General features: G+C 40.8%; 1 protein-coding gene across 1 annotated transcript in view; it reads left to right on the top strand.

The window, feature by feature from the left end:
• The window catches only part of notch1b (notch receptor 1b), a 39,357-nt gene extending 15,491 nt beyond the window's left edge, over positions 1 to 23,866 (top strand). Inside the window, exons 10-34 of the mRNA XM_053480576.1 lie at positions 730 to 843; positions 1,698 to 1,931; positions 2,093 to 2,203; positions 2,746 to 2,938; positions 3,413 to 3,558; positions 3,643 to 3,756; positions 4,648 to 4,767; positions 4,928 to 5,080; positions 5,165 to 5,393; positions 7,574 to 7,775; positions 7,928 to 8,081; positions 8,207 to 8,391; positions 8,728 to 8,860; positions 9,126 to 9,383; positions 9,522 to 9,634; positions 10,052 to 10,623; positions 11,326 to 11,703; positions 11,789 to 11,934; positions 13,509 to 13,722; positions 13,975 to 14,062; positions 14,536 to 14,698; positions 19,017 to 19,315; positions 19,464 to 19,611; positions 19,760 to 19,857; positions 20,933 to 23,866. Coding sequence (XP_053336551.1) covers positions 730 to 843; positions 1,698 to 1,931; positions 2,093 to 2,203; positions 2,746 to 2,938; positions 3,413 to 3,558; positions 3,643 to 3,756; positions 4,648 to 4,767; positions 4,928 to 5,080; positions 5,165 to 5,393; positions 7,574 to 7,775; positions 7,928 to 8,081; positions 8,207 to 8,391; positions 8,728 to 8,860; positions 9,126 to 9,383; positions 9,522 to 9,634; positions 10,052 to 10,623; positions 11,326 to 11,703; positions 11,789 to 11,934; positions 13,509 to 13,722; positions 13,975 to 14,062; positions 14,536 to 14,698; positions 19,017 to 19,315; positions 19,464 to 19,611; positions 19,760 to 19,857; positions 20,933 to 22,258 — 5,891 coding nt within the window. The 3' untranslated portion in view covers positions 22,259 to 23,866. The remainder of the gene's footprint in view (positions 1 to 729; positions 844 to 1,697; positions 1,932 to 2,092; positions 2,204 to 2,745; positions 2,939 to 3,412; positions 3,559 to 3,642; positions 3,757 to 4,647; positions 4,768 to 4,927; positions 5,081 to 5,164; positions 5,394 to 7,573; positions 7,776 to 7,927; positions 8,082 to 8,206; positions 8,392 to 8,727; positions 8,861 to 9,125; positions 9,384 to 9,521; positions 9,635 to 10,051; positions 10,624 to 11,325; positions 11,704 to 11,788; positions 11,935 to 13,508; positions 13,723 to 13,974; positions 14,063 to 14,535; positions 14,699 to 19,016; positions 19,316 to 19,463; positions 19,612 to 19,759; positions 19,858 to 20,932) is intronic.
• The last annotated feature ends 1,563 nt before the right edge of the window (positions 23,867 to 25,429 follow it).

Genomic DNA, 25,429 nt, shown 5'->3' with positions numbered 1-25,429 from the left:
AGACCATGGTAACCACAATAGAGCTTTTTAAAATGTGCCATTTTAGAGGCCTGGAGGAAATCCCTGTTGGATGGTTAGGTAGCGCTGGAACACTACGACAAAGGAATTTCCACTGGGATGAGCACTGGTGCTATTTACACTACAGCAGATGGCTGATTTTAATTTCAACAATTACATTATTCAAGTACCTTAAATACATCTTCCAAACCATAACTTGTACCCGGGCCGTATGTTTTGCTTGCTGGTTTATCTTGAATGATGAGCCAACTGAATAGTGAAAGGTTCTAGGTGGCAGAGATCTTTTTGGTGGTGCACAAGGGGCCAAGGCAGGACTAGAGAATACACATTGTGATGTAGAAGTTCTTCAGGACAAAGGAGGCAACCAGTGCAGCTTTGCATTTCATTGAATAGACTGTTCTCTTTTGTTTGGTGCCCTTGGTCAGGAGGCCTTGGAAGTTTTTTTTTTACCCCTTTTTTTAACAACCTCCTTTCCTCCTCCCTATGACGATTTATTGAAAAAGAAGTTTGAAAACGGGGGGATCAGGGACAGAAAGAAAAAACATTAAGCAATGCGGAGACATGTTAATGAAGCCTGGCTGGGGATTGGGTAGATGAGTGTGATGGAATGAAGCAAGTGTGGTCCAAAGAGATCATCCTAAAGGCGTTCTGAACCTCTTTATCCCCCTCACCCCTCTTCTCACTCCTTCGTCAATCTGCTTTTCTTCTTAGGATATTCTGGAAACCAATGCCAGGTTGACATCGATGAGTGTGCCAGCACGCCCTGCAAAAATGGCGCCAAGTGCATCGATGGGCCCAATATGTACACCTGCCAATGCACTGAGGGTATGACAAATTGTTAAGCACTTTTGTGCCTTAATTACAAAATGCTGGTGATGTATGTGTTTTTTTTGCATGGGCTTATTATTTTTTTATTTATGAAATAATTAACTTATTTATATATTAGGCTCATAAGCCATATATTTATATTAAGATTTGTATTATAGGGTCGCAGTGCATCCTTGAAATGTTTTATTCGTCTAAATTATGTCTTGAAAATTTAAGGCTTTAAAATGTGAACTTTCCTATTTTGTTATTAAATTTGTTGAAAAAATATTTAATTTACCTTTTTAAGAGCCTCATTATTCTGGTTATAACATTTTATTAATGCAATTAATAAATTGAAGGTTTCATGTGTTAGGAAATCTAAAAGTTTTGCAGGGTTTTACTACTTGTGGTCATAATTTCGGCTAGTTTTATCCCTGCTTACCTAGGTGAAAAAAATTAAATTATATATATATATATATATATATATATATATATATATATATATATATATATATATATATAGCAAAATAGTGTAAATTAAATTAGTGTAAATATAGTGTAAATAAAACACTAAGATAAAAATGTGTTGCAACTCAACAGTCTTACATTCAGTTAAAACTATTTCCTTTCTCACGGTTATTACAAAATAGCAAACTGTCAAACGTCTGCCGTCTAGTCTGACCATGACTATAAAGTGTTTTTTATCTTTTATCTTTGTATTATTTCATACTGGTTGTTTACAAACGCACCATATGACCAAAAGTATGTGGAAACATGACCCCCACACCCTTATGTTCTTGTTGGATCTTATTCCAAAACCATTGCCATTAATATGGAGTTGACACCATTTGCTTATGTCCCCCATGGTCCAGGTTACACAGGAGAGCACTGTGAGGCTGATATTGATGAGTGTCTCTCCAATCCATGTCACTATGGCACCTGTAAGGACGGCCTGGCCAGCTTCACCTGCCAGTGCCACCTGGGCTACTCTGGTCGACTCTGTGAAGCTAACATCAACGAGTGTCTGAGCCAGCCATGCCAGAACGGTGGCACCTGTCAGGACCGGGCAAATTCTTACCTGTGTGTTTGTCCTAGAGGAACCTCAGGTGAGAAAATAATGCAGAATTCCTTTGCAGCCTGCTGTGATTTAGATGTAGCTTAGATGTTTTACACATAAAAATATCCATGAAAATGTGAATTTAACAAACATCTGACTGCGTCTGAATATAGTTTTTGTTATAGAAATTCACACCAATTTGATTTTTAGGTATTAATTGTGAGATCAATCTGGATGACTGTAAGAGCAACCCATGTGACTATGGCAAGTGCATCGACAAGATCAACGGATACGAGTGTGCCTGCGCGCCGGGATACACAGGTCAGTTGGCTCTGGAAACACATGCAGATAAGACAATATGGCTCTAAAGGTCCTGGGGAACGAGTAGTGACAAAAGCATCCCCAGGTGAGTTCGCCACAAACATGGGTGTGGAGGGACAGCTGGCCAGCGAGTACACACTCTGGCTGTGGTGTTCCCTTACACTCCCTCCCAATCCCCTGCCTGGCGCTCCGACACGCAACCTCCCCTGCTCACCCATTCTGCGGAAAGAGCTGCCAGGCATCTGGGGGGGGTTTTAAAGGACAAAAGATTTGTGAAAGATTTGTGTAAGCCGATCTTTTAAAAGGGGAAAGTTGGCGGGTGCTTTAAAGGAGAGCGACAAACGAAACCTCCCTTTTCATGCTGTGCCTCGCGTCGGCTGAATGGTGGCGCTGCTTCAAGCGGCAGCAAAAAGCTGCCAGACAAAAAGCAGCCACTGAATGAAGGGATTCAGTTTGCTGGAAAAGAAAAAAAGTGTATTTATATATGTATTATGTTGGAGTTAGTTATTTTAATGTTAATGGCTTTTGTTTTTCCATCACAGGAAAAATGTGTCACATAAATATCGATGAGTGCGCCATCAACCCCTGTCACAATGGAGGAACGTGTATCGATGGAGTTAACAGCTTCACCTGTCAGTGCATCGAAGGCTATCAAGATCCTACCTGTCAGTCTCAGCTTAATGAGTGTGTCAGTAACCCATGCATTCATGGATACTGTGAAGATGAAGTCAATGGGTATGATGTCCTTGTTTTATTTATTAAGTATATATATATAAAAGTTTATTCAACTTTTTAGTACTGAAGCAAAAAATGTAAAAAGTAGGTAATGATGCATGCATGTTTTGTAATCTATATAGCACCCGTGTGCAAACAGGCCGAACCCAAGGCACTTACTTGTTTACTTGGTTCTGCCCGTTTGTAATGCAAAACCACAAATTGTTCTTTCTCTGAGGGATTTAGAGCTACATTTGCTAATAGCTGTCCCTGAGGATTACATAAAAGTGCTCTACAAAGTCGTTTCATTTAACAAAGTTTAACAAACGTTTTGGTAAACAAGCACATGTAGTAATAGAGAGATCTAAAATTAGATGTTAAAATTAGTATTTTTTTGAACAAATAGTTCTTGTCATTGTACCGATGGTGTTAAAATTGACAATTCAAAACATTTCAACAATATCAAATACAGTATATTACTCTTTTTGTCAATAGATACAACTGTGTTTGCGATTCGGGTTGGAGTGGCACCAACTGCGACATCAACAACGACGAGTGCGAGTCCAATCCCTGCATGAACGGTGGTACCTGTAAGGACATGACCAGCGGTTATGTGTGCACCTGCCGAGCTGGCTTCAGCGGTTAGTCCCGTTCACTTTGCTTCGCTAACGTTATGTGGTGGCTCTATTTATGGCCTGATCTGTGTTCTATGATTTCGTTCCCAGGTCCAAACTGCCAGACAAACATTAACGAGTGTGCGTCAAACCCGTGCTTGAACCAGGGGACGTGCATCGACGACGTGGCCGGCTACAAATGCAACTGTGTGCTGCCTTACACTGGTACGAGCCCGATTGTTTATTATCATTCCACAACTTGAAGTTGACATTCTTGACCGGGGGTTTTATTTTTCTTTGACATTTTCATAGCTTATACACCAGGCTTCCGCTTCCAAAATACAGAGATAGAAAAGAAATGTGCTCCCAAGGTCATGTTCTGTGCTCGCTTCAGCAACAGTGCTTCCTTTTTCCTTTCTCCACAAGCTGATTGCCTGTTCGGTCATCCTGGCCTGTTGAGTGTACGCAAGTGTTGCTGATAACACTATGGCAGTGTTCTTGCAGAAGAGTCCAGATTCTTTCCTTTCTCTGTATTATTTGACAAAACAGACTAGATAGGATGATTCGTTGGACCGAAATCGTGTTCATTTCCAAAACCTTTTTTTCCCCCCGCGGAAAAATCCACACTGAGTTGGAGCTGTAATAACAAGCGGGTCCTGGTCCAGGCTGGGTGGGAACAGTAGCCTGACACATTTCCTGTTTGCCTTGCTTCCTCTCTCACAGAAAAGCAAATGGAAAGACAATGGACGGAAAGGCCTGTCGGCTTCCTGTAGGGGCCTAGTGTCCTGGAAACAGATAGGAAGACGGGTTGTGAGGCCACCCACCTCTTCTCACCAGTGATGAAATGCTAATGTTCGGGGGGGAAATCTTTAAAGAGCCTTTTCCAAATGCAGTGTCATTAACTAAATATAGTGCTGTTAAGAATGCAAGAGTGTCTTCCTCTGGGTTAGTTCCGTTCTTTAGTTGTTTTTTTTTGTTGTTGTTGTTGTTTTTTGGAGTTAGAGCCAAAAGCAGCAACTCAGACTGACAACGTGCGGCAGTAAATTTTTCTAATCAGTTGAACCAAACCAGCTTTGTGCGTTGTGTTAAAATGAATTGTATTTTTTTGATCAACAGGTGAGAAATGTGAAACGTTGCTAGCCCCTTGCAGTCCCAAACCCTGTAAGAATGGTGGAGTGTGTAAGGAGTCTGAAGATTATGAAAGATTCTCTTGCATCTGCCCTGAAGGCTGGCAAGGTTAGTAACTTTCCTAACAGAATAACACAGTGAAACATGGAAGAAAAAAGTTTATTCACAATAGAATGCAACCTGCCCGTTAAAATCCAACACTCCAGTGCTTTTAAAGGAAGTCCAAGTACGTTTGTTGCGGCTGATTTCCTTTTCCTCATTATTGCAGGGCAGACCTGCGAGATTGATATCAACGAGTGTGTGAAAACTCCATGTCTCAATGGCGCCATCTGCCAGAACTCAATTGGCAGCTACAAGTGCAACTGCAAGTCAGGCTACACTGGCCGCAACTGTGAGACCGACATTGACAACTGCAAGCCCAGTAAGTTTATATCTTACTCAGTTTAGGCTTTTTCTTCCTCGCTTTTTCGATGATGCATACAACCCCTCTCTGTGTTTCTCCCAGATCCGTGCAGTAACGGTGGGATCTGCAAGGATGGCATAGATGCGTTCATGTGCACTTGCGTCCTAGGATTCCGCGGTCCTAAATGCGAGGAGGACATCAACGAGTGTGAAAGCAATCCATGTAAAAACGGAGCCAACTGCACAGACTGTGTAAACAGCTACACCTGCACTTGCCTGCCTGGTTTCAGCGGCATTCATTGCGAGACCAACACACAAGACTGCACTGAGAGGTAAAACCCACCCTCCATTCACTTATCTTTTAAGCTGACTCTGGATCAATTGAGTCGGGTTCTGATGTGTAAATCACAACCTTTAAACACACACTGCCTTCACTGTTTTGCTTACAACGGTCAATTGTCCTGGCCATTTGCGGTTGATTGAAAGATTTTTTTTCTTACGGTGAGTACAAAAAAAACTAAATCTGATTCTGGAATACCCCTTATTTAAAAAAAATAGCTTTTTAAGGGACATAGAGCTCCCAATTGCCAATGTACTTGTAGTGTTCTGCTAGGTGTCCACTTTGGTGGACAAACAGTCATACAGATCTTTATACTTCTTCCAAACAAAATGCTTGTAAACTGGAGGCGGTGGATACTGGAAGCAGATTTTTTTTACAGGAAACCAAGGGTCATTCTAGAGTTTTTTGCTGGGGTCAAAACAGCAATTTGTGAACCAATACATCTGTGAAACATGCAACAGCTGTGAGATTAGTTTCCCGAATTTCACTTATAGTTGCTATAAACCAGCCTTCTTTATATATTTACAATAGAGGGACACTGCAGGTAGGACAAAGTTCGGGAGGCCAAGTTAAGAATAAGTGCAGAGAAGAGGGATGAGGTTGGAGTGACAAAGGAATATGTGGTAGACAGAGTTAGATGGAGACAAATGGTCTGTTTTGGCGACCTCTTACAGGATGAGGAAGAAGAAATGAAGAGTATATTGCAATAAGTGTATTGATCAGAAACAATTTCATGCGATTTGCAATAGTGTTAGGACTGCTGGTAAAGAAAATGAACATCTTCTGAGGATTTAGATTCTGATTCCGAGGGGAGCTGATGAAAGCCAGATGTTTTCTAGCTCATCTTAGGTGTAAATAAAACAACACAGATTTCTTGAATTCTCAACTACTAAGAAGCAGTTATTAAGTAGACAAAGTGTTATTTAAAATGACAATGTTAATATAGATCATTTCTTGCTAAAATGCGTTTGTGACTGGTTTTGAATGTGAGTTTTGTCATGTAGTTGCTCTTTCCTCAGTATGTCTCTCCTACTGTACTGACCTACTTTTCATATTCGCCTGACAGTATAACGCCTGGGCCTGTATTCACAAAGTTTCTTAGAATTCTCTCAGAGAGCACCCATCTTAGCTTAAAAAGTCCTATCTGGGAGTCCTAGACTAAAAGTGATTCAGGAAACTTCTTAGAGCAACTTTGATTAAGGAAAGTACAAAAACCTTTATCTTACTGAGAAGGTGTGGTTGACCATGTTGCTAGTTATGAAGCAGGAATTCAAGAACTGGTTGATAAAAAATCATTTTAAGACCTGTAAAATGCGCTCTTTGTGAAAATGGAATAAATGATAATAGAATAGACAGTAAAATCATAATGTTTGTATATAAAGAAATTGTATAATCATACTGATTTTATTACTTATAATTCATTTCAGATTGATGGGAGCAAAATAACTCAGCTTTTACCATTTTACGTGATTACAGGACAGTCTATTTAAGTTAAACTTTTGGAGGGTATTTAGCCAACAATCCAAGAGAGATGGAAGGAAGTAAAAGAACAATATACCCAAATAGGACAGAATATCAGTGTTTACTTTTAGCTTTACAGTCAGTGTTTGGAGAATATTTCTTCCTTTCACCATTTTGTCCTCTGCTATAGAAATTCTTAAGCCTCTTAAAAGTCCTCCTCTCTACTCTTAACAGTTTTTACCTTAGGAGCTGTTTTTAGGGATAAGATGTTTCATAAATAATTTTTATTTTTACTAAAATTTAATCCTAAATTTAAGAGGAAATTTTAAGAAAATACCATAATTCTAAGCATTTTCTTAGAATTTCATCACTAGGAGCAACTTTTAGGGTTAAAAAGCCTACCCTAAACCACCACTTATGGAAAACCTCTCGTCCAATCAGATTGCTCAGTTGGGACTACAGTAACTGTTATATAAAGCATATTATTTAACATTTGCTAGGAATTGGTTATAATTTTAGTGTAAAAGCAATAAGGCAGGATTAACAAGCAACAGGTTTAATTTATTAAATGTTGTAGCGACAGAGACAAGCTCAGAAAACGTTTGCCATATAAGGAAAGTCTTCACACATTCCTGAGACAGACATCACGTACACAATGTAAAATGTTATGAAACCAGATCGTATAATTTTTCTTTGTTATATTTAATGCAGTTCTTGCTTCAATGGCGGCACATGCGTGGATGGCATCAATACGTTCAGCTGCCTGTGCCCCGCTGGCTTCACGGGTAACTACTGCCAACATGACATCAACGAATGCGATTCAAAACCATGCATGAATGGCGGCACATGCCAGGACAGCTACGGCACGTACAAGTGCACCTGCCCTCATGGTTACCATGGTTTCAACTGCCAGGTACTATGCTCTAATATTATAAGGTACTATTATTAATCCGGTTCTTTGATCAGGGAAATCCCTAAACGGTTTTGGAGTCGAGCAAAACACACCTAATATTGTGCATAACTGGAATAAGTAACATTTAAAATTGTGCCTCCTATGCCATTCAGGACCTGGTGAACTGGTGTAAGCCATCTCCTTGTAAGAACGGGGGTACTTGCAGACAGAGTGGCACTACTTACACCTGCCAGTGCCAGACAGGCTGGACCGGTCTCTACTGTGACGTCCCCAGCGTCTCCTGCGAGGTGGCAGCCAAACAGAGAGGTAGGGACCGCGTGTGTGTTTGTGACTGCAGTTCCTTCTGCAATTGTACTATATTCTAAGATCCTGAAACCTTTTTGCTTAGGTCTTTGCTTTTTAAATTTCATTTCTCTCTGTCTTCTCTGTAGGAGTGGACGTTGCCAGATTGTGCCGTAACTCTGGCCAGTGTCTGGATGCTGGAAACACGCACTACTGCCAGTGCCAGGCAGGATACACTGGCAGCTACTGTGAGGAGCAGGTGGACGAGTGTATCCCCAACCCTTGCCAGAATGGAGCAACATGCACTGATTATTTAGGAGGATATTCTTGCGAGGTGAGCTAATACACAATGAATTGGTGGACAGTTTACTCACAGCTTGCTGATTTAGGATTAGCCTGTGGCTGCTCTACAGTATATCAAAATGATAACATGTTGTGTGAACAGGAAAGCCGGCATTTTCAATGTTTTAACATTTATGCTTTTTCATCTGGAGTCTTTGTAAAGTAAATACCCGAATGCAACACTTTGACCAATATATAACGTACCTAAAACAGTCCCATTGTTAGTCCACTGAATAGGAGCTGCTTATCTAGTTAGATGGTGGCACAATGCCAGGTAAACAAGGACGTATTACTTTACATGTTTTTTTCCCCCTTTTTTGTCGTGCAGTGTTTGCCAGGATATCATGGAGTAAACTGCTCCAGTGAGATCAACGAATGCCTTTCTCAGCCCTGCCATAACGGGGGCATCTGCATCGACCTCGTCAATGCCTACAAATGCTCCTGTCCCAGAGGAACCCAAGGTCTGCTACGTCCTCTGTCAATCTCTTCATCCCTCGCTTCACTAATTAGCACACAGTAGTCAGCTTAGAGAGACTTTTCCTCTTTGATTGATTTTTCCTGAGTGTTTAAATACCACAAATTTAATTGCATTCTGTCATCGTCATAAACCGAGGCAAAAAAAAAATAATCCTAAATGAGCATTAATCCTATTTTCAAGGATTGTTGAGCAAGACAGACATCTTAAACATAATCTAAGTCTCTAACATTCTCTGCTTCATGTTCCAGGGGTTCACTGTGAAATCAACATTGATGACTGCACGCCGTTTACTGACCCCGTGACCCAGGAGCCCAAGTGCTTTAACAAGGGACGCTGTGTGGACCGCGTCGGCGGCTACCACTGCGAGTGTCCGGCAGGCTATGTTGGAGAGCGCTGTGAAGGGGACGTCAACGAGTGCTTGTCTAACCCCTGTGACCCACGCGGCACCCACAGCTGCATCCAGCTCACCAACAATTACCGCTGCGAGTGCCGAACTGGATACACAGGTGCAGTCATGTGGATCATCTTTATTCTTATTACTTCAATCATAGAGCTCTGGCTCTACATATTTTGATTTTCAGTGATGCCGTGTGGGTAAACATCAAAGTGCTGATGTACATATGTGGATCGATGTTTATTAATAGGTCAGCGCTGTGACACCGTGTTTGATGGCTGTAAGGGGAAACCGTGCCGAAACGGAGGGACCTGTGCTGTGGCCAGTAACACTCCCCACGGCTTTATTTGTAAATGTCCTCCGGTAAGTTACACATTCATCACTTATGAGTTTTGTCCATTAGCAAATTAGCAAAATAACTTTTTTAAAGATTAACAAATCAATCCTTGCCAATAGGGTCTTAAGGATGTGCAACTTGAAATACAAGTTTTTTTTTACAGTAACTGAACTTTGCAAGCATTTTTGAGTAGAGCTGCCATATAATTGTATAACAGCATTTGTATTCTACAGGGTGTCCCAAAAGTCTCCATAAACTAGGAAAATCAACCCTTTTTTTTTTTTTTAGCAAATTGTTAACCCACTCAAATTAATACATCTGGTGTTATGCATGTTATTGCTTATTAATGTTAATTTCCTTTATGCATGGAGACTTTTTAAATATTTAAACATTCCTTTCCCTCCCTAAGCTTTAACCCAACTTTCTCTCTCTTTTTTTTTCAGGGCTTCACTGGCTCGTCCTGCGAATATGATGCTTACACGTGTGGCAGCCTTCACTGTCGTAACGGAGGCACCTGCGTCTCAGGCCCGAAATCCCCGGTGTGTCTTTGCCCACCAGGCTTTAGTGGCCCTGAGTGCCAGCATGCATCCGATGGATACTGTGCTTCTAAACCCTGCTACAACGGAGGCACATGCAAACCCATCCCGGAGGCACCCTACTTTCACTGTGTTTGCCCGAAGACCTTCAACGGCCTTTTATGCCATATTCTGGACTATAATTTCTCCGGCGGCTTCGGCCGAGACATCACTCCACCACCCAAAGTTGTCGCCAGCTGCCCGGTAGCTGAATGTGCAGGTAAAAAGGGCAACAAGTTCTGCGACGCTGCTTGCAACAGCTATGAGTGCGAGTGGGACGGTGGTGACTGCTCACTCAACTTCCATGATCCTTGGAAAAACTGCTCAGCCTCACTGCAGTGCTGGCGCTACTTCAACAACGGTCACTGTGACAAGCAATGCCACAATGCTGGCTGCCTCTACGATGGGTTCGACTGCCAGACGAGCAGCGGCGAGTGCAAGTGAGTTTAAGGCATCTGCTCCACTATGCAGACCCTTTTAAACTACCTTATGTAAAACCTAGGGCTTGTCAATATTAACACGTTAATGCATGGGATTAATCTAGACATTTTATCGCATAACTATTCTTTGGTGCATATGACAAAGTTTAACCGTAATGGCTTCACATAATCGCAGCGCGGTTACTCAGCTGTGTGTGATAATGGCTCGTTTAAGGCGGATAATAAGATGACTGAGGAAACATCACCAGGTGTTCTGAACGGCAAATTTCATTATAAAAAGCTTCAAGATGGAAGTTTGGATAAATCCTGAGCTTCAAAAGGAATATTTTTACCAGGATATATAAAATTTAAGATGTGGGAGTGGTGGCTCAAGCGACTAAGGCTGTACGTTGTTGATTTTTGGATCTGAGCATCCGGGTTCGAGCCCTGCCGTTGGTGGGTTGCCACACCCCATGCTATCCAGCTCCTGCATGCAGTCCCGGTCCTAATTGAGAGGTTTTGTTAAATATTAATGTTTGAGATACGATAAAACTAATAATCTGTTTCCTCATTGCATGTTTATAATCCAAGTTCATCTGAGTATTTTAAAATTGTAAATATTCTTGATTGATCACTAACCTACCCTATCACTATGCAGTCTACATCCCATCCATCTAACCGTTAGAATGTCTCTCTCTCTCTCTCTCTCTCTCTATCTTTTAGCCCTTTGTATGATCAGTACTGTAAAGACCACTATGCGGACGGTCACTGTGACCAGGGCTGTAACAACGCAGAGTGTGACTGGGATGGATTGGACTGCGCAGAGAACGTGCCTGAGAAGCGTGCAGAAGGCCATCTGGTGCTAGTGGTACAGTTACCACCTGAGCAGCTACGCAACAACTCATCAACTTTCTTACGTGAGCTGAGCCGAGTGCTGCACACCAATGTGGTGTTCAGGATGGACCTGCATGGAGAGCTCATGATTTACCCTTATTATGGCAGTGCACATGAACTCAAGAAACACATCAAGCGCTCACTGGACTCATGGTCCAATGTCTTGGGCACGGGTCACCACGACCAGGACCACGCGCAGGTCAAAAGGTAAGCGAGTGAGCGTCTTCGCAAGTTGGTCTGGGAAGCGTGAAAAAAGGTCATGATGCAATAGCGCATTGTGTTTTCTCTCCAGCTCGGTTGTGTATCTGGAGATCGATAACCGCCAATGCTACCAGCAGTCCACTGAGTGCTTCCAGAGTGCTACTGATGTCGCTGCCTTCTTGGGAGCCCTTGCATCCAGTGGCAACCTGAATCTACCCTACATTAAGGCCGTCAGTAGTGAGTATTAAACACCAGCACACAATAACTGTAAAACCGTGACATTGTCAGGTGTGAGAGATGATTTCCATAACAATCTCAGTTTTGTTTCTAGTTTTCTAATTAAACTATGACAGAAATACACGGTTACAGACATAGCGCATGTACACACTGGAGCTGAAAGGATTCCTCGAGTAATTCAATTACATAAAAAATGATGGAGGCAAAATCGTCTGCCTCGAAGCTTCCTTAAACTAATTATAAAAGCTTCCGTTATGTTTTTGCGCAATTATTTGTCGACACAGACGAAGAAGAAGCGCTTACGTTACCCAAGAAGCGGAAGGAGACGCAAACAGTTAAAAAACTAAATAAAAGAAGATTTTTCTAAAAAGAAAAACAATTAAACTTTGTTTCTTTTATATATTTAAAATTGCTGTTTAATTAAGCAAAAGTACATTTTATCCGATTACTCAATTAATCGATAAAATTTTTGGTAGAATACTCGATTATTAAAATATTCGATAACTACAGCTCTAGTACACACACACACACACACACACCCAATACAGTTTGCATGAGAGCTTCGTGTGCCTGATATCCATAAATTCCCTGTTAATGGACACTTACTCGCTCTAATGATCTCAGACTAGGCCGGCAGCGCTCACTCTAGGGTCGACCTTTAACAATCGCCCCCCCCCTTCTCACGCACAGACTGAGCACGGCAGGGATTATGTGGATGACTTTGAAGTTTTTGTTTTTTGTACTCAAACACCAGAGCAAATGGAATTGCACGTCTGATGAACTAAACAATCAATTCCGCAGTCAGAGGGCAAATCTACCTGCTCGAGGCGCCAAAATGGTTAACCGCCACAAATCAAGCTCCCTCCCTATCACAGTTTCTCAAATTTTGCTCTCTCTCTCTCACACACACACTCGCATGCACACGCACACCTCAATGTGGCCTAAGCATGGAAAGAAGCAGACTGCTGCAACCTTCACCTCTCTGAATGTAACACCCAGACTTAGCGCATCTCCAAGGGTTTAGGTTAGGAGAGTTTATCATTTCAAAATCTTTAGCAGAGACAGGGAGAGGGGCAGGGAAAAAAAAGAAGCTGAGGAAAATTGATCGGGAGTGTGCTAGAAGTTGGGAGTCTTTGTTATCTTGAAAATCCTAATAAATCCTTCGTCTTTACAGCTTAAAGCGTGCGCAGTAATTTGAAGTTCATTAATCCCTCCCTTTTTTCCCCTTAAAGAAGAAGTGGTAAAGTTGTCTCCTGGTACCCTGGGCTGAGGAGATGTGAGAGGAGGTGTTCTCTCTCTCTCTTTTTTTAAACTTCTTCGTCTTCCTATTTGCCAGCACCTCTTTTTTTTCCATGAAAAAATGGTTAGAGATTCTGATTACTCCTGAATGGCATACGCACACTTACCAAGTGTGTGCCACAAACCTGCTCATCTGTTTTGTGTCGCTAGCTGACCATCAATTGAGCGTGCAGGGATTGTTGTTTTTTTTTTTTTGTCCAACGACATGTGTGTGACCTCTTCGCACACTATCCCCCACTCGTCCATTGGGTCTGACATGTCTTTCCTTCTTTTAGCTGGGGAGGAAGAAAAGCCAATCACAGGGATCTACGTGGTGTACGTACTGCTGGCCGGACTGGCACTGCTGGCCTTCGTGGTCGTGGGCATGGTGGCTTCCCGTAAGCGGAGACGAGAGCACGGCCAGCTCTGGTTCCCTGAGGGCTTCAAAACGAGCGAGCCTAGCAAGAAAAAGCGGCGAGAGCCCGTCGGCGAGGACTCCGTCGGCTTGAAGTGAGTAGAGTTTTTTTTTTTTTTCTTAGGCAGTTTTCTTGGCTGTAGGTGTGACCACAGACATACAGGGCAGAAAACCTGTTGTACTCCAGGTGCGTTATATTAAAGAGGAGGGGTTTTTATTTGCGGTAATTTTACAAGGTGGGTTGTCAAAATAGTAGGATGTATTTGGTGGTGCAGAGGCTAAAGACACTGCTGATGCTGTGGGTTTGAGGATGGCGTGCACTGCAACACCTTTTCTCCTCTTTTTAGGCCACTGAAGAACTCCGATATTTCACTTATGGATGACAATCAGAATGAATGGGGAGAGGAAGAGCCAGCAGATACCAAGCGCTTCAGGGTAAGCCGAACTCTCTTATAGGGAAATTAATGTTTTATTATAGAATTTGAGTTATGGAAGTTGTGACAATTTTTTTTTTTATATTTTATAATTTAATTGTCATAATATCTTGGAATTTAAACTTTAATTATTTTTTGTCTTTGTCTTTTGTATAGATTTATAGAAATCAGTACCTCAATGTCATATTTACTATTCAATATTTAATATTGCATTAACTGTTATGTAAAATTATTTTAGGCTCATGGTATTCTTACACTAGCATTAGGATATGTTTTCATCATTTGTGTATCTCCGTATGTTGCTTTGGATAAGAGAACCTCAGCTAAATGTTGTGCATGTAAACGCAATCATTAATAACCAGGCTTAGAACTCCATATAGCTCCAGGCTTAGAACATGTTGCTTCATTACCCAGTTAATATAAGGTCATTTTCACAGCTATTTGTGTATCCGTGTGTGTGTGTGCATGGCTTAGTTTGAAGAGCCGGCGATGTTAAATCTGGATGACCAGCAGGACCATCGGCAGTGGACTCAGCAGCACTTGGACGCAGCCGACCTGCGGATCCCCTCTATCGCCCCCACACCCCCTCAAGGCGAGAACGAGAGCGATTGCATGGACGTCAACGTCCGAGGACCAGGTAAAGCCACTATACTCTAAATCATTTTATTCTATTTGTATCTAATCGTCAATTATATTGTACCGATATAAAAGCAGATCTGGATTTTCTATAGCAATGCATCAGTTATCAGATGAACTATTCAATTGATTATCATTATTTAAAATGGAAGTCACTTTTTTCGGGGGTATACACATACAGTATAAAATCTCTAATTATAAGCCATATAACATATAGCCAACAATGTGAATGCGACTTAATTTCTTATTAGTCTGCTGTTTATATTGTGTGCGCACAGTATTTGAACACTGAAAAAAGTATGTGCCCCCTTCTTGAATGCTTTTTTTTTCTAGCATATTTATCACAGTGACTTTTTCTTTATGTTAATACAAAAGAAATCATATAATAATATACTGTATTAGATTTTATATTTAATACTAGACAAAGGAAGCCTGACATTTTTATTGTTTTAGTAAATTAAATGCTTTAATTTAATTAATTATTAATTATTTTTTTATTATTTAATTATTATTAAACTTAACAAATTGTTGCAAGAATGTCTATGCATTATTATTATTATTATTATTATTATTATTAATAATAATAATAATAATAATAATATATTTTAAATCAGTGGCTAAAAATTAGGCCTGTTTAATTGGATAACTAGATAAATGGTAACATGCCGATTAGATTTTTCTATTTCATATGATGGTAGGATAGTTTTGTTTCTTAGGTAAATCAACAGTTTAAACATATGCTTACTCAGGTTTATTTTATCTACTGTTGCACTGTGTTTGGACACAGAGTGACAATGTCATGTCTGTCAGTATAGTATGAAGGTGAGTGGGCTCAGCACTATGTAGAAGTAGTGTAACACGCCGTGCACACGCTCCATCACAGTAACGTGCACACACTCCATCAGAGTAACGTGCACACGCTCTATCACAGTAACGTGCACACGCTCCATCACAGTAACGTGCACACACTCCATCAGAGTAACGTGCACACACTCCATCACAGTAACGTGCACACACTCCATCAGAGTAACGTGCACACACTCCATCACAGTAACGTGCACACGCTCCAACACAGTAACGTGCACACACTCCATCACAGTAACGTGCACACACTCCATCAGAGTAACGTGCACACACTCCATCACAGTAACGTGCACACGCTCCATCACAGTAACGTGCACACGCTCCATCACAGTAACGTGCACACGCTCCATCACAGTAACGTGCACACGCTCCATCACAGTAACGTGCACACGCTCCATCACAGTAACGTGCACACACTCCATCAGAGTAACGTGCACACACTCCATCACAGTAACGTGCACACGCTCCATCACAGTAACGTGCACACGCTCCATCAGAGTAACGTGCACACACTCCATCACAGTAACGTGCACACACTCCATCAGAGTAAGGTGCACACGCTCCATCAGAGTAAGGTGCACACGCTCCATCACAGTAACGTGCACACGCTCCATCACAGTAACGTGCACACACTCCATCAGAGTAACAGTAAGTACATATATATACGCTACCATTCAAAAGTTTGGGGTCAATTTCTTTGTTTTTGTTTAGTGATTTATTTTCTAAATTCTACAACAATACTGGGGATTTCAAAACTATAAAATAACACATACAGATTAGATAATTACATAACAACAACAAAAACAACAGTTCGTTGTTATTTTAAGACACAGAGGTCAGCCTTTCTGTAATAGTTCTTGCAAGAACAGTATTGTCAAGTGCATTTGCAAAATCCTTCAAGCACCATAATGAAACCCAGGAGGGCGAGACCAAAACCTACCTCTGCCGCAGACGAGAAGTTCATTTAGAGTTATCAGCCTGAAAAATGACCAATTAACAGCACCTCAGATCAGAGACGTTATGAAGTCTTTACAGAGCATAAGTAGCAGACACATCTCACCATTAACTGTTCAAAGGAGATTAATGCTTTTTTTGGACGCCTTTAGAATTCCTTTACAATGTAGAAAGAAATAAAAGTCAGGAACAATCATGGAGTTAGAAAGTGACCCCGAACTTTTGAACGGTAGTGTATGTATTATTGTTGTTAATATTGTTAATAATAATAATTATTATTATCAACAATAATAAATCTATATATACATATAAACACTGGAAACTCTTACCATAAATGGTAAAGAAACAATTCCTTAAAGGGAACATATCAATAATAATTTTTATCTTTGTAAAAAAAAATTTTTTTGTATCTTTGAAAAAGCATATTAAATTAAAAAATGTAAAAAGAAATTTTAAAAACCTATCCATTTATTATTAGTCCTGGATTATGTGAGGCGTCCTCGATTAACATTGTGGTGAGTTAGATGTTAGTATAGATATCTGTAGTAGAACCAGAATATTCATATAAACGAGATAAATCTCCATTTGGCAGTAGTATGAGGTATTTTAGCTTCGTGAGCAAACGATCAAAAAGATAAAAATGTAATTTTTCTTTTGTAAGCAATATTGAATTAAAAAATGACACACAGCTATACACAGACTGCCATACGAGTATTTATCATCTACTAATTTTCTAAATGTGTATAAATTGATACTTAGAGATTGACCAACATTTAGGAGGATAATAAATTACACCAACTAAGCAGAATCAGATACCCGTCTGTTCTCAGGATGGTTAAATCTCAGGTCTCTCCAGAAATCATCCTCTTGTATGCTCCTATTTTTATTGAAAAAAACATTTTTGGACACTTTATTTCAGTGTTCTGCTGCAGTGAACACTTAAGCTGTATTGTAGTGTAAGCCAATCCTCGTTTGTTGGCATTCTTGTTTTCTGCTCTCCTTCAAGCCTGTGCTTTTTTCCTGACTCATTTGGCCTGTTTGGATAACGCAGCCAGTTGTGTTCAAATTTTAGCTGCTGATCACCGGCCTGTTTTATTTTTTTTCTTCTTCTCCTCATCTCAGAGTAGCTATTATAGTGATGGCTATCAGGATACAAAAAGACTGAAGCATTCTTAAAAAAATCGATCAGAGCAGCTTTAACATACAGGGCCCAATGCGAAAAGAGATCAACTTCAAAGACTCCTGAAAGCTCTGAACCCTGGGGAGTGTGCCCAGGAGAACTCTTCACTCCCGCCACGATACCTGCTATTTCTTTACACGTGCCAATTAAACAGAGACCATATCAGACTCGCAATTTTGTTTGAATGTTTTTGAAAACCCTCTGAAGAATGATGGAAAAAAAATGTAAGCAGTGTGGTTTTTGCAAGAGTTAAAAAAAGAAAGAAAGAAAAATTCCCCCTTTTACTTTTTGAATCGATGTGCTGGAATTGACAAAATCAGGATAGATCTGGGAATAGCTGTTCTTTTGAAGAAAAGAAGGCCCTGTTCAAGAAAGCGTGTCAAGCCTCTTCTTAGAGATGATAATGCTCACTTATACCAGCCATGAAGTTTTCAAAAGCCTAGCCCACTCCCTTAAGCTCAGTAGGAAAAAAAATAAAAATCTAGCGCTTGATTAGAATCCTTTATCGAAGAGATCTGGGGGATGATTGGCAGAGGCAAACACGTCAAATCCGCTTTCGATTTGTTTGTTACTTTGGCGTAATCTTTTTGTCACTTTGAAGATTGATGGGAGTAGACCCTGCCCTCAGACTGCCTCTTGAAGTTCCTATATCTTACTCTCAACCGAGAACATGGCTGAGGGTTTTGGTAACATTGCTCTTCGGCTTGCTTTGAGTTGAGGTTTTGTGGTGCTATCTTTTACTAAACTTAAGTTGGTGAAGTGTCATTGCATTCGTGTTCCTTTGCTGAATTAAATAACATTCCAATTTTAATAGTCATAGGACGATCATCAGTTATAGTTGATGATGGGTTGATTTCCTGTGCATTTAAAGCGATTGATCATGAAAAATGGCAATCGAATTTAATTTGTAAAAATTCCTAAAACTTTTTTTTTAACTGCTTTGTTGAATGCATGTGAAGAATACCGGAAAAGCGCATGCAAATAAAAACAATAACTGCGCATGTTCACAACACAGTTGTACAGTATATGGGTAACTAGAACTAGTCGTATGGCTTACCAGGAAAGAAAAGTGTAAATTAGTAATAAAGATACACCATCATTTTGGAAGATATCAACTTGATTTAATACCTTAAATCAATACCTTCAACATTTTAGTTTTTTATTATGTTTACAGTGAAAACATATAATCCAATCTGCAAAATGTATATATATATATATATATAAATATATATACATTTTCCAAAAACACTTGACATACAGTACATACTAAAACTAAAACCTAACGCCCAATCCGGTCGTATTCTCTTTCCTCCATGTAAAGATGGATTCACTCCTCTAATGATCGCCTCCTGTAGTGGAGGAGGCCTGGAAACTGGCAACAGTGAGGAAGAGGAGGACGCTTCCGCCAATGTCATCAATGACTTCATCTACCAGGGCGCTAACTTGCACAATCAGACAGACCGCACAGGTGAGACTGCCCTGCACCTGGCCGCCCGCTATGCCCGCTCCGATGCTGCTAAGAGGCTGCTGGAGGCCAGCGCAGACGCCAACATCCAAGACAACATGGGCCGAACTCCACTGCATGCTGCCGTGGCTTCAGATGCACAAGGGGTCTTCCAGGTGTGGAATCATTTCTGTGTAGATTTGCTTATCATGGCTGTTCATTTTGTCAAACTGGTAAAGGCAATCAAGTGCAATCATCTGTCGTTTTTACTTTCCACTTGGATTGCATCTTAATCCTATTCCTTTTAATAAATCTTTCTTTCAGATTTTGATACGGAACCGCGCAACAGATCTCGATGCCCGCATGCATGACGGCACTACTCCTCTGATCCTGGCAGCCAGACTGGCAGTCGAAGGCATGGTGGAGGAACTAATCAACTGCCATGCTGATGTGAATGCCATCGATGACTTTGGTAATGCCTGATGACATGCCTACCACTATCACTATGTAAAAGAATCTGCTCCGATTTTTCCTTTTCACTTTTTCATAGTTGTGTTTGCTTAGTGAGAACACTGAAATATTGGTGGAGATTAAGATTTGTTTGTGTCTTTGTGCACCAGGAAAATCTGCACTGCACTGGGCTGCTGCTGTGAACAATGTGGACGCAGCTGTGGTACTGCTTAAGAACGGAGCCAATAAGGACATGCAGAACAACAAGGTACAACATAATTTTGATAAATAAAATGTGGTGGAGTTAATAGTAAGTGAGGACTATTTTTTAACCGCATTGTAGCTGCCAATTCACATTGAAAATTTAACGTATACGGGGGTTCAAGTCAAACTGGGACTTTTTATTGTGCGGAATAACGGAACACAGTAAAGACTATACAGTATTTAATTCTCTATATGGAGTCACAGTGGTGCAGTCGACGTGGAGTGGTGTTGGTGAGTTTCTTCCAGGTTATTTGGCTTTCTCCCACAGTCCAAAGACATGACGATCAGGCTAATTGGCGTTTCCAAATTGCCCAGAGTGTGTGAATGAGAGGGAGAGTGTGAGTGTGAATGTGAGTATTAACCAGAGTCCTATCATGGTCGTACAAAATGGGAATAAATACAATAGTCACCACTGGCCTCCATGGTCCGTGGTTGAACTACCGAGATCTAGATGGATGGATGTGAGTTCTCTATATAGTCCCCTGCTCTACTAATGCACTTATCTCAGCATTTTACCAGTGCTTGGAGAACATGAAGGTAGCAAGTTTTCTCAGTACACCGCAGCCATGATAGGACTACCTGCTTCATGTCTGAAATGCTAGCCTCCCAGGAACCCCTTTAATGGACCAATCATGTGGAAATGGCTGGTGTGAGGTCAGGACTATACAGTGATGTGGCAGTAACTCCCAGCTGATTTCCTGAAATTGTGTGTTCGGTTCCCACTCAACGTGATGACAAGTTATCCATTGATTTTCAAGGTGTTCTGGTGTTCTGCTCACTAAATGTTCATGGGAACGACTGGAGCGGGCTCCAAGTCACCTTAGACGGGATCATCATTCACAGACATACAGTACAGTCTCTATTAAAATGTTTGCACCATGTTACAGTATCACAAGTCCTGGTTTGACATGAACACCCCTCATATACATCTCTACTACGGAGGTGATAGAGTGTTCAACATTTAATACCCTAATTACATTAATTACCAAGTGTAGCTTACACATATTACAACTGCACATAAGTGTGAATAGGAAGTGAATGATGACCTTGTTTTAACATGAATTCCTCTCACACTACAGGAGGAAACCCCACTGTTTCTGGCAGCCAGGGAAGGCAGCTACGAGACAGCTAAAGTGCTGCTGGACCACTTTGCCAATCGCGAGATCACCGACCATATGGACCGTCTGCCACGTGACATTGCTCAGGAACGCATGCACCATGACATCGTGCGCCTCATGGATGAGTACAATCTTGTGCGCAGCCCACCTATGCCCAGCGCTCCCATGAGTTCCACACTCTCGCCCCCTCTGTGCTCACCCAATACCTACCTGAGTGGCATGAAGCCCTCCATCCAGAGCAAGAAAACCAGAAAGCCTGGTGCCAAGGGTATTGCTTGCAAGGATGCGAAAGACCTGAAGACCAAGAAAAAGAAGCCGCAGGATGGTAAAGGGAGCTTGTTAGAAAGCTCAGCTGTGCTCTCGCCTGTCGATTCCCTCGAGTCGCCTCATGGCTACATTTCAGATGTTGCCTCGCCACCTCTGATGCCCTCGCCCTTCCAGCAGTCACCCTCCGTGCCATTAAACCACCTGCAGGCTGTTTCCGAAGGTCATGTTGGAGTAAACCACCTGGGCATGGCTGGTAAGCAGGAGCTGGCACGCTTGCAGTTTGATCCCTTGCCTCCGCGTCTGACACATTTGCCTGTCGGTGGATCGAATGGATCAGCGGCCATAAATGGTCAGTGTGATTGGCTGAACAGGATGCACGCCGGCCAGTTCGGAGCCATGAGGAACATCCCGAGCCAGGGTGGCATGTGCCAACCCAACCAGCACACCTTGATGACATCGCTTCACAATGGCGTTCCTGCCAACACGCTGCCACAAATGATAAACTACCAGGCTTTGACTAGTGCTCACCTCGCTGCACAGCCACATATCCTACAGCCACAGCAAATGCAAGCTAGCCTACAGCAGCAACAGCAGCAGCAGCAACCCAGCATCCAACTGCAGCACCAGAACTCAAACCCAAATCAGAACCTGAGCAGCAGCCAAAACTTCATCAGCAACGAGCAGCAGCAAAGCACAGGGAGCAGCGTCCCCATCCACACAATCCTCCCTCAGGAGACGCAGCTCCTTAATGCTCAGACACTGGCCCCCGGCATGGCCAGCACACAGTTCCTCACACCCCCATCACAGCACAGCTACTCAGGTGGCATGGACACCAACACACCCAGCCACCAGCTACAGGTGCCCGATCATCATCCTTTTCTAACGCCCTCACCAGGCTCGCCTGACCAGTGGTCCAGCTCTTCGCCCCACTCCAACATGTCCGACTGGTCTGAGGGCATCTCCAGCCCACCCACAAGCATGCACTCCCAAATCTCTCACATTCCAGAGCAATTTAAGTGAATCAGTTACATTTGAGTGATGAAAGACTCAATTGTTTTGTTGTCGTTGTTGTTGTTATTGTTGTTAGAGTACTCTTTGTAAAACATAAAAAGCAGTAATACAATTTAAATGAAACATCTTTTCAATGCCTTTTGTACTAACCACATTTTTTTGTTTTCTTTTTTTTATTTATTAATGTATTGTTATTTATACTTTTTCTCACCTGCCTGAGAAGTTGAAGTACATAAATTAGGTCACTGCCAAATGAGGAATCTGAGTTTTAAAAAAAAAAGTTTTTTTTTTGTTTTTTTTTTGGCTTTTGTAATATTTCGTGTATTCGCTAAAAATACACTGGGTATTTATTTTCGCCTTTACTTTTTGTTATCAAATTGTCTTCACTTTTACTTTGTCTTTTGTTTTCTACATTATTGTATACATTCGTGAATCACGTGTGTAAGGGCATTTCATGAAGCTGGCTTTTTTTCACTCTCAGACTCTCAAAGCAAGTTCTCAGTATTACAGCAGATTATTACTTTTTTTAAATGTTTATTTTAACAATCACAGCAGCTGCTTATCTGCTTGTTCACCAGAACAAGAAGAAGAACAGTGAGGTTTTTTTCATGCCTGTATATTTTTGCCTTTACAGCCAGTAGGGATTGACCACTTAAATCGTTAGCGTATAACAGGTCCTGATCAGTTTCAGAAAGTCGTTTATGGTCATGTCTGTCAGAATTTCTTCTCAAATAAGTGTACTGTGTCTGTTCAAGTAGTAGTTCCTGATGCAGTTGATTTTCAGAGAGTTCTTTTATTTTCCTTAGAGTAAATTACCTGCGAAATGCAGAGTTGTAAAAACTTCCACTATAAGTGTGGGTGTGAAAGTGAGGATGTGGACTCCTTTATTAGGTGTTGATGTGATTGAATACAGTCTGCGGTTTAAAGTACTCTGTATTTTTCCCCTCCCTTTCGACTGGTCAAATGGCCAAAAATGTACGGGGTTGTGTGAACAGGATTTCGATCCTGTCTTTACTTCCTCTGTGGTATGTAATGTTGGAGCCTATGGCTACTATAGATAGATCTAGTGGACATGGTTCATGTGAACAGGATTTTGTTTCAGAAATCTTAAGTCTTAGACGTGTCACTTAAAATTGAAAACTTTGGAACAATAGCTCTTTGTTTTCTCTTATAGAAAGAGACCATATATTTTGCTCAGTATCACTGGGTTAGAGGCGATATAAGAGATGTATACAAATGATTAGAGTCTATTTTATATTCCACATATTGGAAATGAACAATTAGAAACCTACAAACGTTCCATCTATTGACCAAAATTCATGAAATTCGGTTTTGTTGGAAAAGGGGCAAGTCGATATGTTTGTATATATATATATATATATATATATATACACACACACACACACACACACACAAACAGAGCCCTCAAATGCGATCACAGCATTGAATATGCATTGCATTGCAACAGCATTGAATATGTAATATTTGTAAAAAAAAAAAAAATGTTTAAATAAAATACCTAACTCATAGTTTACATAAAGTATATTTTCTGTTCATTCTACTGTCAATCTGTAAATGTTCTTTTTGAAATAATAAAAGATACACACCTGTATCAGATCTCAGCATGTCTGGTGTGATTCGTTGAAAGGTGTATTACTTTGCACCGTGTTGTTATAATGACAGTTCTTTCTTTCCCATGACATCTTACTCACTGATGTCTCACAGATAATACTTTCTGTCATGAAGCTTTTTATCCCTTTCATACTCTTGCTCTAACTCTAGGAGATTTTTTCAGTCTGCGGATAAAAAAAAATCACTGAACATCTGGTCAGATGTTTTCTGGACTAGTGATAATCTGATATAAGGATTCTTTCCCTAAACATTCCCAAACATACAGTATACACAGATAAGCCACGACTTTAAATCTATTAATATTAAACCCACCTAGGTTTGATTTCCACTAGTGCTACCAAGGCATCTCTGGTCCTCTGAGAGAGGCTCCAATGGATGTCCGTGGTGTACTGTGGTGCTATCGGCTAATCTTTTGGGTGTTGTTTGTGCCAATATGAACCTCATTGGCTTTTCTGTGGGATTGGACTGAACGGGCTGGCCTTTTGTCCCCGTGGGTATAAATGGGCCTTGGATGGCAATGATCCTGTCACAAGTTTAAGGCTATATAATTGTTAATCAATGTTTTTCAGTTCACTTGCTGGTGGTTTTAGTAGTATGCTGATCAGTTTATGCTGTATTATGGAGCCTGAAGGACTTCCTTTACTGTGTCAATTCTTTTGGTAAAACACCATTTTATTAATAGTACAATTTTTTTTTTAAATATTTGATACATATATGTGATATTAAATGCATTTTTCGAAATACTCATATACATATAGAGGAAACACTGGTGGTATCATTGTTCTCTTCTTCAAGGAATCAGTTTTTTTTTTTACCTGATATGCAGACACAAAAAACTGTCTTAAAATAGTTTTTAAAAATCCAATATCCAAAGAGAGTTTATTCAGCATATTTTTATCTCCAGTGGCTGAGTGGCTGGCAATAATTAATGGTAAATGTGCAACAACAGAAAAACAGAACTCTAAAAGTGGCTGTTCCTTTTGTCTTTTCATTTTGCAAACTCGGTGACAATTTTTCAATGAAGGTTACCATTTCCTAACCTCTAGTTAAGAAATTATAACTCCAATGATTTATCATTTCCATAAGGAATGATAACTCATGATTTTTATTTGTGTTTTATGATTAGATTAAAGGGAAAGAAAAGTTAAGCTTTTTTTTTTATCACAAAGCAAAGGTAACCATAGTGCACCAAGTTTGACCATGGTTCATTGTGAATGACATGCTTGGTCGGCATGGGACATGCGTATAGCTTTTGAGTTTATGTTTACTTTTGATTACAGTTTTTTTTTCTTTTTATTACAGGTTTAAAAAAACAATATTGTCAAGTGCATTTGCAAAACCCTGTATAGGATGACTTTCACACGCACACCAGTTTACTCATAGAGACACTCACTCACACAAGTACGTGGGCACACACAGACACATGGACCACACACACCAACTTATGTAGCATATGTAGCATAGCAGACTGAGCGTAGGAGATGAATACCCATAATCCCGCAGCATGCACGAGAGAAGAACCATTGCCGAAGTTGTGATCTCAGTTTA

Source organism: Clarias gariepinus, chromosome 21 (genome assembly GCF_024256425.1).
Source record: "Clarias gariepinus isolate MV-2021 ecotype Netherlands chromosome 21, CGAR_prim_01v2, whole genome shotgun sequence".
NCBI classification, from domain to species: domain Eukaryota; kingdom Metazoa; phylum Chordata; class Actinopteri; order Siluriformes; family Clariidae; genus Clarias; species Clarias gariepinus.
Note: the sequence above shows the minus strand (reverse complement) of the source record. Positions and strands in the feature narration are given on the sequence as shown.